Source organism: Anser anser (genome assembly GCF_964211835.1).
Source record: "Anser anser genome assembly, contig: HAP1_SCAFFOLD_101, whole genome shotgun sequence".
In the NCBI taxonomy this organism is placed as follows: domain Eukaryota; kingdom Metazoa; phylum Chordata; class Aves; order Anseriformes; family Anatidae; genus Anser; species Anser anser.
Window position 1 is genome coordinate 26,105 of NW_028154042.1, and position 18,883 is coordinate 44,987.

The following is an 18,883-nucleotide window of genomic DNA, read 5'->3' on the forward strand; positions in this document are numbered from 1 at the left end:
CATAAAGTGTGTCTGTGGAAAAGATATCTTTTAAGAAAAAGGGCTTTATTGAATTTGATCTTTTCCCAAAAGTCTTCTTCTAACTTACATACTTGTTAAGAAGGCAGCACATTTCTCTGTTGGAAAGAGCTAAGTGAGAGAAAATACATTGTGCATTTTGTTTAAGGAAAGACCTCTGAGTGAAGTGACATTCACTTTCTTTATCGGTTTAAAAGAAGCAGAATCTAAATCCACATTGTTCAAAGACTTCATTTTTGACTAAAAAAAAACCAACAAACAAACCACAAAACAACTATGTTCAAGGTAGATTTACAAGCAACTTGAGCTGCTGTTTAAGATGCATTTCCTTTAGTCTTTCTGTATTAGTAGCTTGTCTTTCCTGTTAAAATTGCCACCTTTTAAATAAGGAGTTGTCCTGTGTCCGATGCATTTTGAAAAAGATTATAGAAAATTAGACAGTTGTTCAATTGTCTTGAGTTTTTATTATTTAATTAATATTCAGCATCTGTGGGAAAATACCGCATGGATTGCTGCTCCGAGTACAAACTTCTGTACAGTTACTGGAGTAGATTTGAGTCATCTGCTACGGAAGGAGGAGCTTTAGAAATTTGATTCGATTGGGCATCGCGTCTTAATCAAATTGTATTATTTCCATTCCACGTTGGACTGTCAGATTTCAGTCAGCTACTGTCTGTTTGTACTTGTATCGACCAGTGAAAATGTTGATTTAAAGCTTGCTTGGAAACAAAGAGTTAAATGAAGCTTTAACGAAATGTTCTGTTGTGACCCAGTGCAGCAGATGAAATTTCATCCATTTAGATAAGATTTCTGGGGACTTCCTGTTGCGCTCGGTCTGAATGTCTAGTTGTAACCATTGGCACCTGAGTTGAAATTTTTGCCCTCTAGTAAAGTCACTTAGTTACATGTAGTGAGGTGCCGCGCTAACAGGAAGACTTTTTTTTCTTGCTTCCTAGACTTTGGATTGTTGAAAACACGCTCTTCTACGTCTGCACAACCTACAACAAGCACAGTGGTTTATACTAGGCCTGCAATAACAACTTTTTCTGCAGGTAAAGAGACTTCTACACAAGCATCGTACTGGCAATCTGATACATGTGACCCTTTTCTGCAAAACAAAGACATAAAGGACAAATGTGTAACTTGTCAAGCTACTAAAGCGTCAACAGTTGAGAGTATGAAACAGACAGTAAGTTCAAGTCAATGCGACACCTCAAAGCCAGCAGCGCCCCCAGCAGGGATGCTGGGCTTTGGAGACAAATTCAAAACAGTACCTGGAACGTGGGATTGTGATACATGTCTTGTCCAAAACAAACCGGAAGCTACAAAATGTATAGCATGTGAGACACCAAAACCTGGAACGGGAGTAATGCCTGCTCTGACATGACCAGTGGTCACAGACAGCTCGGTGACAGTGACATCCTCCTCGAGCAGCACTGACACAACAGCCACTCTGGGCTTTGGAGACAAATTTAAGAAGGCGAAAGGCTCTTGGGACTGTGGAATATGCCTTGTACCAAATAAGACGGAAGATAACAAATGTGTAGCCTGTCAGTCTGAGAAACCAGGTATGGTCCTTTTTTTCCTGTTGTTTCCATCCTAGCCTCTGTGAATCTTGTACAGAATAAAAGTACGTTGCATATATGGAATATTTTAAGCAACACGATTCCCAGGTACGGTTGATGGGTTAGCGGCTGTCTGCAGGATTGGTTTACAGGCACTTCAGAGGTCTCAGCCCAGGTTCCAGCCTGTCGCATAAATTGAACTGATTGTGAAATGTATTAGTACGGAGCTGGATCAATGCAGATACCCCCGGCTTTGCAGCTGGTGAGGGAAGATGGCTGAAGTGGGTGACTTAATTTAAAAACAACATAGTGATTTTTCACTGGCGAAAATGAGAACTCCATAGAAAGAGTTAAAAATGACTGCGTTTTTCTCTTTCAAAAAATAAGTAAAAAAAATTACAGAATGTGTCCAAAATGCCTCTACTCACCGTTTGTATGTAATTGAGGGGAGATGTGAAGCCAGATTTCAAGACAGTGTAGTCTTAACTAGTCTTAAGCTAAAGCAGAGAGATGCCTATGAAGGTCAGTGGTAGGCTTCAAGAAAGCGAGTGACCCGCTGGGTAACTTCTTCAGGGCAGTACTGGGTTGTTTCCCATTGTGTGTGACCGTAATTGATTTTGAGCGTGGTTGTATTGTTTTTAAAATACGATTCTAATTCTAACTTTGACTCTAAATGTCATTTAACATGCCATTACATCGAAAAACACCTGTGCAAATATATCGTGGAAGAAACAAATTAAGGTGGACTAGACCGGGCTTTTGTAATCATCCTGTGCGGTAAGACTGAAATTTCATGAGGTAAGATAATGGATTTCAGACAGAGTTGATTCTCTTGGACTTCCAACCTCTGAGCGGTCAGTCGGCATCTTTGTCTGAGGCTCTTGCCATTGCAAGGAGGAATTTTGGAAATGAGGGGTTTACTGTGACCATGGTGCAGTGAATTGCACGGTTACGTTGCACTTGTCAGGAGGAAGAGCGATGCAAGTAATACTAGGATAAAAGTTTTCTGCGTGTGCTGTGGAAGGGAAGAGCCATTCTTGTCTTTCCGGTTTTGAATTTGAAGCGTTATCTTCTGCTTCTCTCTTAAAAGGCACCTTTTTTTTAAAAGGCACCTGTCAGGCCTCTTTATGGAGGTTACACTGTGGTCAACAGCAGCAGAAGCTTGTGTGCTGAACAGAGTTGTGTGTTGTTTGGAAGCTTTGAGTTCCACTCTGGTTTTTTTGTTTGTTTGTTTGTTTCTTTGTGGGTTTTTGGTGGCTTTTATTTTTTTCAGGGGCGGGGGGGGGGGAGTTGTGGAGTAATTTTGAACATTTCTGTGGGATTTGACAAATCAAATTTAAAAGTTAATGTTCATTTTATAGTTCATGTTCAAACAGGATGGTTAACTGTCTTGTTTGTCTCACAGAGGGTCCAACACCTGTGACCAGTAGCAGTGCATCTGCATTTTCTGCTCCTTCTGGAGAATTTCTGGATTTAGACAAATTCAAGAAGCCCGAAGGAAGCTGGGATTGGGAGACCTGCTTGGTTCAAAACAAAGCAGAGGCCACGAAGTGTGTAGCCTGTGAAAGTGCAAAGCCAAGCACCAAAGCAGAGCTCAGAGGTAATACTTAATGATTAAAACGAGGATGCATATTCTGTGATTTATTTTTTGGTTTGCTCTGATTTTTTTTATTTTCTTACCTGTTAAGCACACTTATTTTTTCCTTTGAGGTGTGGCAAAATTATTCGTTTTTCCTGTAGGAATATTGCCTAGATAACATCTGTTTCCACACTTTTCCCCAAGAATAAGTTTATCCTTTTTAGAGAAAAGCTTTCATTAATGACGTGCTTGTTCTTTACATGCCCTACACGTTGTTCATTTGGAGTTCAGACTAAAAACATGATCTTTCAAAGAAGTTCGTATACTTTTTAAAGCCAGGTGGTGGGCAGAAAACACAGTTGTGAAAAGTTTTATGTAGAGAGGAAGCATGGGGTTTTCTTGTTTGTTTTACTGTTTGGTGGGTTGTTTGTTAAACAGTTTTGACTGGAAAGATCAGGACTAGAATGTAGTTCAAACCTTCACGTACTGCAGATACACCGTGGGTTACGGACTTGACATTCACTTATTTCTGCAGGTTTTGGTGCTGCGGCTGCGTCCACAAAATGCTGCCTTGCCATCATTTACATTCGGTGTTCACTCAGAGTGTTCAGGTGCAGAGTCTGCAGCTGCCTCACAGTTTATTTTGGGAAGGACAGAAGAGAAGCAGTACTTGCAAACCAGTACTTCAGGTAAACAGAGTATCTTTTGTCTTCACTTGTGCGCTTATGTCCATCAAGTAAGACCTCTGAAACCATACTAGAAAAAATCTGCGGGATTTGATATGTTCATGTACTAGAGCTTTAGAAAAAGTTTAATTCCTATATGCAGCATGTCTTCTGTCCTGGTTATTGATACGTACGCAATTAGTAGCAATCCCTTTTTTGATCTCAACACTAGGTTTAGACAAAAAATTGCGACACCTTAAGGAACCTGTCCTGCATCTCATACAAGCACAGAAGTTGTAGTGTCTCAATGCTAGCAGTACAGTTGGTGGTAAAATCTTTAGTAGGGTGAAATAGAGGCCTCACACTTTTCAGAGAAAAAAAGAGATGAGAGAGAGTATCTTATTCCCACGTACTTGCAACTATGCTGCAGAGTGTACTGCTGTTACTCTAGTGCTACAAAGGTCCAAAAATCACTGAACAGTTATTAGCCAGTTTTGTATTCCTTTAATTTGTTGAAAGACTGCAGTAGAGGATTGAAGTTTTTATTGAGGATCACTGTGTGGAAAAATTCTGATTGTTAAATGTCATTTGTATGACTTAAGAACCGCGTTTTGGAGTACAGAATTCAGTATTAATTCCAGAAGGGGTAAGGGGAAGGACATTAGCTAGTAATCCCGAACAAAAGCAGTGTATAGAGCTATACTGATTTTAATCGCAGTATTCTTACAGTTGGTCTGTTACTGAATAGATATGTTTTGGGGAGATATGGTGGCCAGGGAGGCGTGTGTGTTTGTGTGCTTCCTCTTCTAGTTAAGGTTCTGGGGTTTGGTTTAGTCAGGAAAATTCGATGAGGCACCTTGTGTAAAAGGAAATGTTAACCAGCATTTTTCAACACGGTGTAGTCCCTTAAAAGTGTCATAGATGAAAAGAGGCCATAACCGCTGGGGGAAAAAGTTAGTGGGAAACTGAGAGCAGGATCACATTCAGTAGTGAGAGAGCAGCAGCCTAGGGAAAGCTGATGAATGACTGTAACAGATAGTTCTATTTTAAGTGTAAAACAACACTCAGTACTTTATAATGGTGGTCTTACCAGAGGGTTCTTCTCCATGGCTCCTAAAAGCACGTCTTGAAGGCATTCGAGTGCAGTGAACTTAAGCTGTAAGAGTTGGGCTGGTAAGCTTGGCCTGATTTGAAGCTGTAGGCACGGGGCTATAATTTCTGAACAGGCTACAAAAGAAACTGTACCACTGTGCTTTTCAGTGCTCCGTTTAGCAAAGCCATCAAATTGTTGCAGGCAATTGATGTTGTTCTTCTAAGAGCACCTGAAAGATATTTTTGTTTGAAGAGTTCAGAGGTACCGGTTAATACTGGTTCAGATAATTACAGCCAGCTCTTGGTGTTTGTGACCAATAAAGTTTGTGGCTCCAAAAGGAGTGGGTTAGTGCTAACTGATTAACTGCTGTATATGCAGAAATATGGAATCTGATTACTTACGCAGAGAGCACTTAAAATGTATTGTTTTGCTGGCTCTCAGTGAGTTGCATCTTAATGCTACCAAGGAATAAGCTTTTTGCTTCTGGCCCAAGTTTTTTAATTTGGTGAAAGCCTTTTCTGTGCACGTGCACATGCCAGAGAGGTTGCTTAAGTAATAGAAGCTATAGTAGCTGCTATCTTCTGTTTTTTGTAGAAGACAGAAATTGAATTCATTAGCTTTGTAACTGTTATGCATACTAGAATTGGTTTTCTCCCTTTTGAAAATAGTAGAGGGTATGCCTATGTCAGATTTGGTGAGCAAGGTGATCAGATGAGGGCACTGCAAGACTGCCAGAATGCACCAGGCCTGGGGGGAAAAGGAATCCGGCTGAGCATAGGAATTTCTAAAAGGTAACCAAGGAGTTGTGCATTGATACAATTATTCTAAATAATCAGATTCTTGTAGCTCTGCCTTTGGAAAGTCTGTGGCCCTTGCTGTAGTGGCTGTACACAGGATGCAGTCTACAAAACCAGAAATGCAGAAGTCCTATGTTTTGACTCCCTGGATTCATCAACCTGCTTCAGGATGGCTGGGGGAATCCAACTGTTAAGTCTAGCCAGACAGCGCAACTTGGGCTTAGCTGCCATTGTAACCAGCCTTGTTTCTCAACAGCAGCAAAGCTGAATGCATTGGTAAATATTTTCAGGTTTGGGCCTGCATAAGGTAGAAGGGACAACAAGTGGTTTTATATGCTAGGGAGTTCTTGTTCTTAGAGCTTTCCCTCTAGTTTGAGAGAAGCACATAACTAGTTTTATAGTGGGTTGACAGGAAAGAAGTGGGGGGAAAAATGGGAACGCAGGGAGAAAGCCAAAGGCGTTATTACTAGAACAGGTTTAGAATGCTATTCTTTGCTTTTCATGAGCTTAGGGCAATGGGGAGTTTAAAGCTTAGCACTTCCTGAGAGGGTTTCTTACTCTACCGGCTCAGTTCTATCACTTATTTAAGGCAATTCAGGTCTCTGAACGGTTAAAGAATTGACACCAAATTTGATGAACTTTGATCCAGGATACTGACAAAACAGGACTTCATATAAACAATTTCAGTATGTTCATGAGGTTAGCTTGTGTGTTCTGTTAAATAGTAAAAAATGACACTTCTGTTTCTGTTTACCTAGCATAATTCTGCAAATGTTGCCTCCTTCTGCTTTAGAATGGAAATGCTCTTCTCCAAGAGAGCACTGTCCAAACTTCTTTGCCAAAATTTTTTGATTAAATTAATATTGTTTTATTTTGAAAACAAGAATAAGCCACAAACATGTTTTCTTGCTTCGGCTATCCAGAAGAACGTCAACAGTATTTTCAGATTTTCCTTCCCTACACAACTGTATGTAGGAAGAGTGCAGTTGGAAGCAGAAGACCTAAGATGATGTATCTTCTGTTTGTTTACTACAGTAACAAGACAATGGATTACCTCTTTATTAGAACTTGTGTAGCTTTGCAGTATTGAAACAAATGTAGGTATTAAAATACACATCAGTAATACGTTTCTGAATGGCTGAGTACCGTGCTCTCTTAGCATTGAAATACCCAGCCATTGGATTAGTTTGTCCCTCATGTTTGCTTAGTTTGGAAGCTATTTCAGAATGCCTTCAGCTTGTATTCTTCCCCAAAAGCATAGAACTCACTTCTCTGCATCCCCAATTCAAGTCAGAGAAACTGGGCACTGCAACCACAGGAGGTCTGCCTGTACAGAATCAGTGAAGACAAGTCTAAACAGCGGATTTTTTTGAATATGCAGCTGGGTTATCTGAATGTTCTTTATGCAGTGTACCTCAGTTTTAGTACAGATAGCACTTGTCTTGGTTCTTGTCATTAGTCTGAAGCTGCCCCTGAGAAATCTTGAAAGGGAAAGTAGTGAAAGCTAATCAGCTGGCCCTTTCTTCTTAAGAACCAGCGTATTTTGTAATTCTCCCACTAATAATAAGGCGTCATGCTGGAGAATCGCGATTGTGTTGTTAAGCAAGACTGACTTCACCTGAGCGGTATAGTTGGCAGCTGTTGAATGTTTAATGGACTTTAAACAAACAAAAAAACTGAGCAGGTGGAGGTAGACATGGCAAACTGACAGGCAGCGTCAGATGCTTTTTTGAAATGGATAATCTGACTCCATTCACTTCTTTCTGGAAATAAGATCTAGTAATTAAACAAATAAAAGATAGAAGGGTTAAGACTGCATCTTTAAAGCAGCTGTGCTTGATAAATGTCTCTGGTCTTAAATCAATCTTTAGCAAAGCACAGAGACTTAGCAGCAGCTTGCTTATGCCAACGCTAAAAATACTTGATGTGTACAGGTAACCATGTCAAGGCTCTGGAGTTAATCCATGAGAACAATTCCTTCTGGTATTGGCAAAGGTGAGGATGCTTGCTTCTATAGAAATGAGGTTTTGAGCTGTGACTTAAGCTGTCACTTAGGTGACTGTTTAGGAAAGCTTCCTTTTAAGCTTTGAAGTATGTAAGCTAACAAATTATTTAAGTTCAGAACTGGGTTTACAGTTTCTTGTTCTCTGACTGTATGCAACTCCTCATGTTTCAGACTGAAAGCAGAATTGCAGCGGTACCAGTCATACAACTATAATGATTATTACCAAGATTACCAGAACTACTACTCGCAGAGGAGTTACGATGCTTACGCTGACTACAACTACAGCTCCTATGCTCCCTATGACAGCATGCAAGCTGTTGGAGACTGCTCTTTAGGAGATTCTTTAATGGCTCCAGCTGTTTTTGAGGTAAAGATAGTGCACGCTTGCTGTAAAGAAAATATTTCACAGATAATATGTTGTACAGATTTGTGTGAATCAGCAAAAAGAATCCGAAGTTGAAAACATGCTTTCTGCTTAGTGTGAAGTTAAAAGAGCAGATTCCATTCAGAGGTGTTTGTATTTAAGTGCTTAAATAGTAAATCCATAGAATTAGTGATTTATACACCATTATTTGTTCACGCATACCAAAGAATGGTTTTGACAGCATAATTGCGTACGCTTCTTCTGTTCCTGTTCTTCTGATTTGCTTTGCTTAAAGCAAATTAAACAGTTGTTGTAAGTGGTCTTATCGTGGTCAATGTATTAGTTGTGACCTCCGGAAGTCCCTTCCAACCTGTACTGTAATATTGGCTTTCTTCTTAAAATAAATAGATAAAATGCCATCTATCCTTGTAGTTGTAGGAAGAAGGAATGGGTTGAGACTGCAGCACTTTGAATCTGTGATGCTTTCTGAAATGAGTTATGATTAAACTTAGCCTTTTCTGTCTTTCAGGAATCTTCAGTTATGACTGCAATCGGTGATGACCTAATTACTGACGGTAATAAGGGTTCTGTCATTGTCACTTGAGTTTAGCCATACTTGTGCCTTTTAACAATACAAGCCAACCTCTACTGGATGAAGAACATCTTGAAAATTCAGCTGAGGTCAAACCTCTGTGGGGTTGATCTGCATTCAGCTGGGGTTTTAAAGCTGATACAGCATACACTGACCGCATCAAGTAAAACGGGACACTGTCAATGCTTCGCAGCAGGTTTCTTGTACCTGTGCCTTCATTCCCATTTGAAAATGGTCTAAGACAGAATTTTGTTCTTTGTATTGGTTCCGCTAAACAGATTTTGTATTAGAAACTCAGTAATATGCAAAAGCTTTGTTCTCCACCCTGAGGTAAAAGCTTATGTTGCAGATTCCAAAAGGAGGATTCAGCTTGCACTTACAAATACGGTACAAAACATATTTGTGTCCTGGAAGGTTTGCAAAGTTCCTCACGTGGAGGCATTTTGTGTTAGTGTTTAGAAACTATCCTATGTAACGTGTATTGCCGTAGAAGTGAATTAAATGACTCTTGGGAGGGTTTCATGGCTGATTATCCTTAAACGTTATCTTTACTATCTTAAACATTGTCTTTGTCTTTATCTTGAAAGACAATTCTAGTCCCAGCCTTCTAATATACAAATTCCCAAAAGTTGGAGCTGTGAGGCTCAAAATTTTAGAGGACTAAATACCTCACTAAAATTAGTAGATCTAATAGCTTATTACACTTAGCTTAAAATACATTTTGTTAGCCATTTCACATGAAGTTTTTTTGTGCGCATGCCTCAGATTTGATACTTGGACTTACCAGGCTTTTATTTTCAGATCCACAGCTCTACTTGGATGTTGATGAAATGAACAGACAATTCACGGAGACAAGCGAAGAACTCTACGATTCACTCATGAATTGTCACTGGCAACCTCTGGATACGGTCACTTCTGAAATCCCCTCTGCTATTTAAGTGTCTTCTAGAGCATGACCGTTAGGACCAAAGTGCTAAAACTACATTTCTTCTACATTATTCTAGCTCATAAGTTTTAAAGCACAATGATAGGTTGGGGTTTTTTTGCTATGCTTTTGACAGTTTCTGTAATCTTTTTGTTCATCACTCCCTTCTTGGAGCATCATGAAGTCATGTAAATATTCGAGAAATGTAAAGAGGTAAATGGGGTCTTATCTTAAAGATAAGACTTGCCTGTGTAAATAAAAAATTTGTTTCTGCAAACCTGCCAGCAAGGGATTTTACTTGTACCTGTGTGCAGCACGTTCTCTTCCGGCTTATGGAATTTAACAAGGTAGTAAGGGTATTTCATCTGTCTTTATTTTTATATGGGCATTAGGACACAAGCAAAATCTAGCTTCCCCTTGTTTTCCTGGTTCCTTAGGTAAGCGACAAGCCAAGCCTTTCATGTGCTTGCTTAGACTGGAAGTATGTATGGGAGACACTCACAGGCCTTGCTATGGAAACACCTGTGCCCACTTTTTCCTGCAGGCTGCTGGCTCTAACTGTACTACTGATACATGCTAGGTCAGCTAAAATTGGCTTATAAATAGGGTATGTTAAGCATATGGAAGTGTAGACTTCAACTGCCATAGCTACAAACATCCCGTGGAATGAGGATGATGTCTGCTGGCACTCTCTGCATCAGCATTCAGTTTTCCCTTGCCCTTCTTACTGTTAGACTTCTCAGCTGACGCTTTACAGCGAAGAAATTGCTACAACATAATCCGTGTTCTTAAACCTAAAAAAAAAAAATCTTGGAGAAAACAACTTGCTGGTTTTCCCTCCTTGCTGGCAAGGAGAAAAATAGTCCACCAGGAACAACAAAAAAATCCTAGTAACAGCTCCTTAAGTTATACCCTCTGCTACCCTCTCTGATTGCTCTGGTCTTCCTTCATTCGTGGTAATGAAGTTTTTAAAGCTCTGGTAGAAGGATGACAGCACTCAAGTCAAAGGAGATGAGAGCAATGAGGAAAGCTTTGCTTTAAGCTAGAGCAGTCTTGCGAGTTGCTGCCTTTATGCTGTTCTTATCTTGAAGGGTACAGAGTCTTTTCCAGTCATAGGGACTCCATAACCCTATGAGTATGGAGAAATAGTTGCTAATTAACAGTGTGTATAATAAGTAAGTGAGGCTGGAAACAAAAGAATATTCCTCCAAGAAAAAAAAGGAAGCAGAAATTACTGTACTTAATAGCTGGGGAAGCTGTTAAAGCTAGTTGACACAGTTCTGGTACTGCCGTGTGTGTTTTGGGGGCAACATAAACCATAATTGCTGTGATGGCAGGTAAGAATCCAATTCTTTTTTATGGCTTAGTGTAGTCAGTGAAAGCAGTGGTCCTAAGCTGCATGCTGTTCTTAAATGTAATGCAAATTCTCTTTTGTGACTCCTCAGTACTTCCAGGTTACTTGTAGCTGATCACCAGCAACTGCTTCTGTTAGCTATTAGCTGTTGGGTTTTTGCTAGGAATACTTTCAGTCCTGAATTGAAATGATGACATCCTGAAACAGAAGAGGCTCTTGGAGTATTGTAGGAAGCACATTCTTCCTGGTTCTAGTGCAGGTGTACACGTAGGAGGAGACAGAAGGCAAAGAACCTCACATAGGTGGAGGGGGTGAGGTGGCATCACAGTTAGAGCTGTTGCAGTTAACTCTTCCCAAAGCATGAAAGCAACGTGGCTGGGAACAGGGATTTGTTGGGTTGCTTCTTTGTGTGAGCCAGGGAGTCTTTTGAGGGGCAGATTAATAAGAATATGACACAAGGTAGAGGTGGAATAGATGAAGCAAAGAATCTGGGTGGGAAAAGGGTTGCTTGTACGTGTCTATGGAATTGTTTCAGGGGACTGAGCTGGGGCAAATTCAAGATAATAGATGCAGCCTCCTTGAATTTGGATGGCAGTGCTGAAGCTTCAAAACCTTACAAGCTTTGATGCCACTTCAATTGCAGTGCATAGCTGTGGTACTTGAGCTCAGAAGTGCAAACTGCACAGGATTTTTTTATCTATTTTCTTCAACGTGAGCAGCAAAACATCTTCCAGGAATGTGCCTGGGTGCTACGCTGCTTTGACACGGCTTGCTTTGCATCACCAAACACAGTAGTTAGGTTGCATCGAGTACTTTGTGGAAACATTCATTGTGTTGTCACCCAGAAATGGGATGCTACAGATGTGTGTTGGCCCGGCAGTATCAGTGCTGTTTTTTGGCCTTTGAGAGGTTGGTCCATAACATGTGACCTGTGTAACGAGAGGCCCACATAGATTGGTGACTTCATTAAGTCTGATGCTGTGGTGGTGTGTGACCCAAGGCCCTGAACGTCAGAAAATCAGGCTGTGGCCACCTATTTTATGCAGACTTTGCCTATTAACAAGGTCTCTACACTGTACGTTAGAGACGTGCGCCTCCTTTTCTGGACTAGATAGCGAAAATACCAGTTTTGTAGTTCAGTGAATGAGATTGGTTGGGCTGTTTGTTCTCCAGAGCTGAAAAATGTTGGGAGTGTATTCTCTTGGAGTCCACAGAAATGAAAATGATGAGAGGAAGAGAACGTTGGTTGCAGCCCGCATGCTGCTGTTATAAAGTAGTTCTCTGATGTCTTTTTCCCTCTGCTGAGACTTATCAGCCTATCGTCCTTTCCTGTTAGGAGCGCATACCTGGCTTGGGATGGTGTGCGCAGGGCAGATTCTTTACCGTAAGAGCGCAGTGAATGCCAGACTTCTTCCTGTACTGCCGTGTTAACCGTGAGTCACAAATTCAGGAAGCAGTGATTGCATCGGAATTGCTACAATGCTTTGCGGAGTCTTTTTACTGGGTAAACTTCACAGCTGCAGTTACAACTTCCAGCCTGTGTTAGCTGAACACATCGTACTGGTGCCCGCCATCAGTTTGACAAAGATGGGATTGCAGTAGGGACTTGCTTTTTTCCTTCTTTTTAATTAAACAAGTCTTTGAAGCAACTTTTCCAACACCGCCATACTTCACTTCTTCCAGTTATTTTCTGTTTTACTTAGCTGAAATGTTTTTTTTTCTTCCAAGCTTGAGGAAGTTTTCTACAAGAATGTCCCGTAATGATTTCATAAACTCTTTTCGTTGTACCTAGCTGCAACAGAGAGTGCTTTTATTCAAAAACCTGCTGGTTTTCTTTTCCAAGAAGTAGTGGGGTTTTTCCTATCTCTTCACTGATGGGAAAGGCTGTAGGACAGTAGCTTGAGGGGCTGCTAATGCTGTCATCAGTGAGCCGGGAAAAGGCAGGAGTCCGAAACGGGTAAAAAGTACTTAAAAGGATACCAAAAGAGTAAACGGTACTTAAGCCGTGGATGTTTCTTTTTGCAGGGATGCTCTGAACCAACCGCTTCTTTCTAGCGCTACCTCAAAGTAACTTGCAGATAGACCTCACAGGGAAGGTTGATCAAATGGTGATGATCGCTGTCATTCTGCTGGACACGCAGATACTTGCCTTTCGTTTTGGCTCATTTTTAATACCAATTAACTTCAGTGCCTCGCGTTAATAGACACCGTTTGACTGCATCGGCAAATGTTTCTGAGTCGTGTCATTAAAGGCCTGTCACCCTATGGAAATCCTTCTAAATAAGAAAAATGGCATTTAAATAAATAAATAAAGCAGCGTTTGAACTTATGAGCAAACCTAGCGTAGCTGCCTTTGACGCTGATCTGGAGGAGAAAAATCACGTTATCACGCTACTATGGTTGCCTTAATAGGTTTGGTGTACATGAGGGAGGGAAGTATTATGTGATGTTTGCCTAGCTATTACATGGCCGATGCAGGAGGGGTTTTAGTCAGTTCCCTGAGCACGTATTGTTGCAGAAGTCGGTGATTTCACTGCCCAATGTCTGTTATTAAGGGCACGATTCATGTCCCGTTATCGTTTTTATTCTTTATTTATGTGTTTATTTTCTGGGGCGGCGATCTGTCACGATGCCCATCGTTCCCCTGCCGTGGGGTAGAATTTAGCGTGACGACTGCCTCCCGGACCAACGGGGCCACGAATCCGGCCTAAAACACTGCTTGTGCGTTGGTTGTCGGCGTGGGGGCTGTTGGTTGTCGGTGCGGGGGTATCGGTTGTCGGTGCGGGGCTTTTCTGACGAGCACTGTGGGCTCGGGGCGCCGTCCCACGCCCGGCGCGGTGCTGCGGCACACCAGCGGTCGGCGCCACGGCGCGGGGAGGCTCTGGAGGTGACTCCTAGCCCCGTGCTTACGGTGGCCGGGCCGGGGTTCATTATGGCGGCCGGGTCCTGAGGGCGGGAGCGGGAGGGCGGCGGGACCGGGACGGGACCGGGGCGGGGCGAGGAACGGGAGCGGCAGCGGGAGGGGGGGGCGCGCGTTCCCGTGAGGGGAGGGGGCGCGCGAGGGAGGGAGGGGGAGGGTGTGAGAAACACTCCGTAGCCAATAACTTGGGCTCAGGCGAGGAGCTCGGCGAAGCAGGAATTTATTCGCGATCGCAGTGGCGGGCGTCCCGTCCGTGCGAGGACTACCGCACACCAAATTTCCCTGGTGTATTGCCAAGCACTTCCCCGTGCAAGGGCTTACCATACACCACATTTCCCGAGACTCTTCCTTTCTCTCCCTTATCTCACGCTTCGTCCGTCTCCGGCCGCGCCCCTCGCGGAGCTGCGGAACCGCGGATCAGGACTCCACACTCGCTCCGTACAAAAGTACGTCTCAATCACACGGCACACAGAGTCTCACCCGACCCCCAAGGCAATACTTCCTATTTCTTACCTTGGTCTGTGCACAGAGTTACCGGATCAATTCTCAAAGCCGGAGTGCCTGCCTTCTTCCCTTCCCCACTCCTTCACGGATCCTGCCTCTTTCATCAGTCTCGGGCCCTCTGTCAGCTCTCCGCAGAACCGCCGCCGTCGATGCACAGGACCGCTGAAATCAGCGGGGCATGCCTTCCTGCTGCTGCGGCGGTGGGGCTCCCCAGTAGGCGACTGGCTCCCGGACGAGCCCCCAAATTGTGAGAAACACTCCGTAGCCAATAACTTGGGCTCAGGCGAGGAGCTCAGCGAAGCAGGAATTTATTCGCGATCGCAGTGGCGGGCGTCCCACGAGCAGGAGCGCCCCTGCTGGTTCCAAAACCCAGTTTATATACTTTTTGATGACGGGACCCTCCCCTGTTTCCCCACTGAGGGGGTGATCCAGGCTCACAATCTGTCTGATGCTTCCCAGACAATGCATGGCCTTCAGTTGCCGGCCTGTTAAATTTCGAATTTCTTTCGACTTTTTTACTGGTTGAAGCGGTAATGGTTCTTCACTCACCTGACTTGACTCAACACCGTGATTTTCCCCGAATTGTTCTACGGAGTCTGGTTGTCTGCATTTTACAAGGTCGCCTGCTAAGCGTTCTTATCGCTGCAAGCACACCTCGATACCCCATTCCTTACCTTTAAACAACGTAACTCTGCAAAAACAACATTTTTATTCCCACGAGGGGCAGGGCAGGCCCCGCGGCGCGTGGCGGCGGGGGGCGGGGGGGCCCCGTGACGGCACCGAACGCGGGGGGGGGGCGGTATGGCCTCGGGCGGCGCGACCGGTAGCGGCGCGACCGGCAGCGGCATGGCCGGCGGTGGCAGGGCCGGTGGCGGCGGGGCGCCGGGCGGCAGCCCAGGAGCCCGATCAGGAGGAGGAGGAGCAGGAGGAGGAGGAGGAGGAGGAGGAGCGGCCGGCGGCAAGGTGAAGAGGCGGCGCCACCGTTTGGGCGCCGCGAAGCCCCCCTGTGCCAGGAGCAAGCGGGTGAGGAGCGGCCCCCCCACAGCGGGCCCTTCCCCCTCAGCCCACCAGTTACCCCCTTACTTACCCCCTTACCTTACCCGCCCCTTTATCCCCTTAGTTACCCCCTACCCACCTCCTTACCCCCTTAGTTACCCCCTCGACCGCTTAGTTACCCCCTTAGTTACCCCCTCAACGGCTTAGTTACCCCCTTAGTTACCCCCTCAGCCCCTTCCTAACCCCCTCAGTTACCCCCTCAGCCCCTTACTTACCCCCTTACCCCTCTACCCAGCCCATTACCCCCCTCCTCCCCCTCCCCTTCACCCCCAGCCCGCTGCCCTCAGGACCCCCAGTGCCACCCCCAGGGCTTTCCCCGCTCCCTGCACCCCTCCTCAGCCCATCATCAATTCTCTGAACGTTACCTGCCAGGCTTTGCTTCTCGTTTGTGCTGTAGGGTACAGCAGGTTGACGGTGAAAGCGGTCCGTCAATTCGGGGTGTGAAAATCCCCGTGCTGGAGGGGGGACGCGCCGAGATCCCTCCCAGCAGCTCTTTGCTAAGAAATGTCAGGACGCCCAGAGAGATGCTCTGGAGATGCCCTCTGCACGTTTGTTCAGCCAAAACCTCTCCGCTATTAAATGAGCAACGTAGCTGAGGGGATTGATTATCATATGCAAAACCAAGGGAGCGCTACGCATGGATAGCTGCTCAATTAGGTTTTTATCACTTGCAGAAATGCCAAGTCCCTTATACCACATATTGACAATCAATCTTGTCCATCTAAAGCTGGCCTGGAAGGGCAATGCAAACATTCCCCACGCTTACAGAGCAACCGTTGAAACCTCTGGCTTGAACAGTGCATTAATGTTGAAAGTGCCATAGCTTGCGTGTGCCGACACTGTGTAGCTAACTGATAAACCTTACACGTGGATTGAAAATAATCAGTGGAGATGGTTTTCTAACTTTTCCATTGTCTGTTATCTCTGCGTGTTTTCCAGTAGGTTTATTTAAAGAGTGTGCCAGAGCAAACACGTGCGTGGGGATATCTGGGGGATTCTGCACAGAGAATGGCTGCTGCACATCCAGCGCAGATCAAATTAACAGTAACTTATCGGGGAAGAGTTTTAATGATTTGATAAATAGACAAACTGATAGGTGTTACATGTGTGCATTTATTATAGCAGTTAGCTTTGTAACCAGACGAATCGTGCAAATGTTCATAACGTAAAAGGACGAGCTTTGAGCAGATAGCTTGCTTAGAGCATTTGTCAATTAATTTCAGTTTATTTTCAATATCATGTCCACTCTGCAGAAGGTTCTGTGGCTTAATGTTAATTGTCTCTCAGTGATGCAGTTGGGGAGGCACGAAAGCGACTGATGCGATTTTGTGAGGTTATACCTCTGGTTCTGATCCCTACCCCGCTGTTTTTCTCATCCTTCCCCCTACAACTTTAGTCGATAAGTCGATTCTTAGAAATACTTAAATAGATGTGTTTTGTGTGCTTGTGATCGTAATTACAGCCCACCAAACCCTCTGTCTCTTACCATTAAGCTCTGAAGGTGCCTGGGCACTGTAGGCAGTATAGTTAGCAGCTTCAAAGTTCCTGGGAACTAGTCCTGGATCTAATTTACCTTTTTTTTTTCCCCCTGCCTGCAGGAGGGATGATTAGCAGGATGCCTAGCTCATGATTGTCAGCTTTCTGGATATTAATTTTTATTATTAATTTTTATTATTAATTATATTCATTTATATTAATGTATCTTTTATTTAACCGTAGTTCCTGGGGCTTTCGGTCAGGTGGGAATTCTCCGATCGTACCCGATGTATGCCGCAGAGTCAGTCTTCTACAAAATACAGCAACAGCTTTAGAAGGCTCTTGCAAGAGGAGGTGCTGGTGCTATAGCTATAGCTGTGTTTCTTGCAGGACATCTTCTGGGTTAGCCTGACTGTTGAGAGCAGAACTGGTTTTTGTGCGTATAGTCACTGCAATTCAGCATTACTAAAATTGAAAATATTTAGATTCACTGATTTTAATGGGTAGTATGGTCCTGACTGTCGCAGTAGATAATTGCTGAACTTCTGGTTTAGTTGGTTTTCACGGGAGGGTGCGAAGAGGAAGAGTCCTGGAACAAGTCTGTAGGTCAGGAGCTGTTCAGGCGTAGAGTTTCCTGATAGCCTTGCAGATTGACGACCTGCTGGTGAATTTTGGCAGAGGTTTCAAAACTTTGAACCTTGCCAAGGTCACTTGGAAGTGCAGAAAGTGATAGGTAGTTGTAAATCAATCTTAGGTGAATTTTAGGTTTACCAGAAGTGTAGCGATCCTATGCCAGGGATCAACCTCGTCGTCGTCTTCTGAATATTTGCTGTATAATATCTGTCTTCAAGGTCCGTGGAAGGTGGTATCGCAGCATATGCTGTTGACTGCGTTTCTGTAATTAAACAAGTGTTTTTTCTTTCAAGCAGGGAATAATTAGCAGAATGACAGAAACTGTGAAAAATATTGTACCGGCCTGGCTGCAGAAGTATTTCAATAAGCGTGAGGAGGAGTGTGTAGACAGAAATGAATCTGCAAACCAGGAGGAGACTCCGGTAAACTATCACCACGATTATTCAGATGAAGATACCATAATCGATGAGAGATTCACGCCTGAACCAGCAGGAATTAGTAGACGAGGTATGTGAAAAATCATTTGGAATTCTGGCCATCTGTATTTATTCACAGATTTCTAGTTTTGAATCTGAATTTCAAAAGGAAATTGGAATGAGGGTTTTGACAGAATGAAAAAAAAACAAAAAAAGTCGAAACAACTGTTTGTGAAACCGTCTTAGCTTTAAACTGTATACACAGTTACGAAGCATACATCTTATGCTCTTGGAAGGCATCAGTTAACTTTAGGTACTCTATTAGCCAGGTGCTAAATGCTGAAAATAAGTCATTTGCAAGTGTGCTGGGTTGCATTTTCCATCTTTTAAAAGATATGGAATGAAAATCTGTCTAATTGCCTAAGGCAATTAAAAAAATTAATTTGTTTTGCAGTCTTCGAAACAAAAGACTAGATGCTAGAATGGCAGAGGAAAATTCCGTCTCGTGTCCCGACTTTGTTTGTTTTGTTTTGTTTTTTTTTGTTCTGGGCTTTGATCAATTTAGTAAAGTTCCTTGTTAACTTCATGGTGAACTGGGGAACTTGTGCACGGATGTGGTTTATGAGATTATTATCCTTAAAATATTCAATAACTTTAAGGTCTACGCGGGGGGAGGGGGTGTCTTTGAAAAGGTATTTGACCGTTGGCAACGAGGTTTGCAACTCCTTTACCTCATGAAAGATTAATTTGTCTTATATCCAGTGCCTCTCACTGTTCCTGTAGTCCTGTTGTATAAATTTGCATCTATTCTTATTTGAGTTTCTCTTAAATTAGCTGTTTTGGGGAAGTCAGCTTTTAATAAGTAAAGAAGTTTTGTCTGAGCGTGCGTAGGTAACCATAGATAATGTGGAAAGTCAGTTG

General features: G+C 43.4%; 1 protein-coding gene across 1 annotated transcript; it reads left to right on the forward strand.

The window, feature by feature from the left end:
- Positions 1-5,430: 5,430 nt before the first annotated feature.
- On the forward strand, positions 5,431-9,616 carry LOC310890924 (tRNA selenocysteine 1-associated protein 1-like; the record flags this gene model as incomplete). Its single annotated transcript, XM_083853243.1, has 4 exons — positions 5,431-5,711; positions 7,894-8,089; positions 8,616-8,661; positions 9,480-9,616. Exons 1-4 carry the CDS (start codon positions 5,551-5,553, stop codon positions 9,614-9,616), a joined length of 540 nt encoding a protein of 179 aa, XP_083709369.1. The 5' UTR covers positions 5,431-5,550.
- Between the last annotated feature and the right edge of the window lie 9,267 nt (positions 9,617-18,883).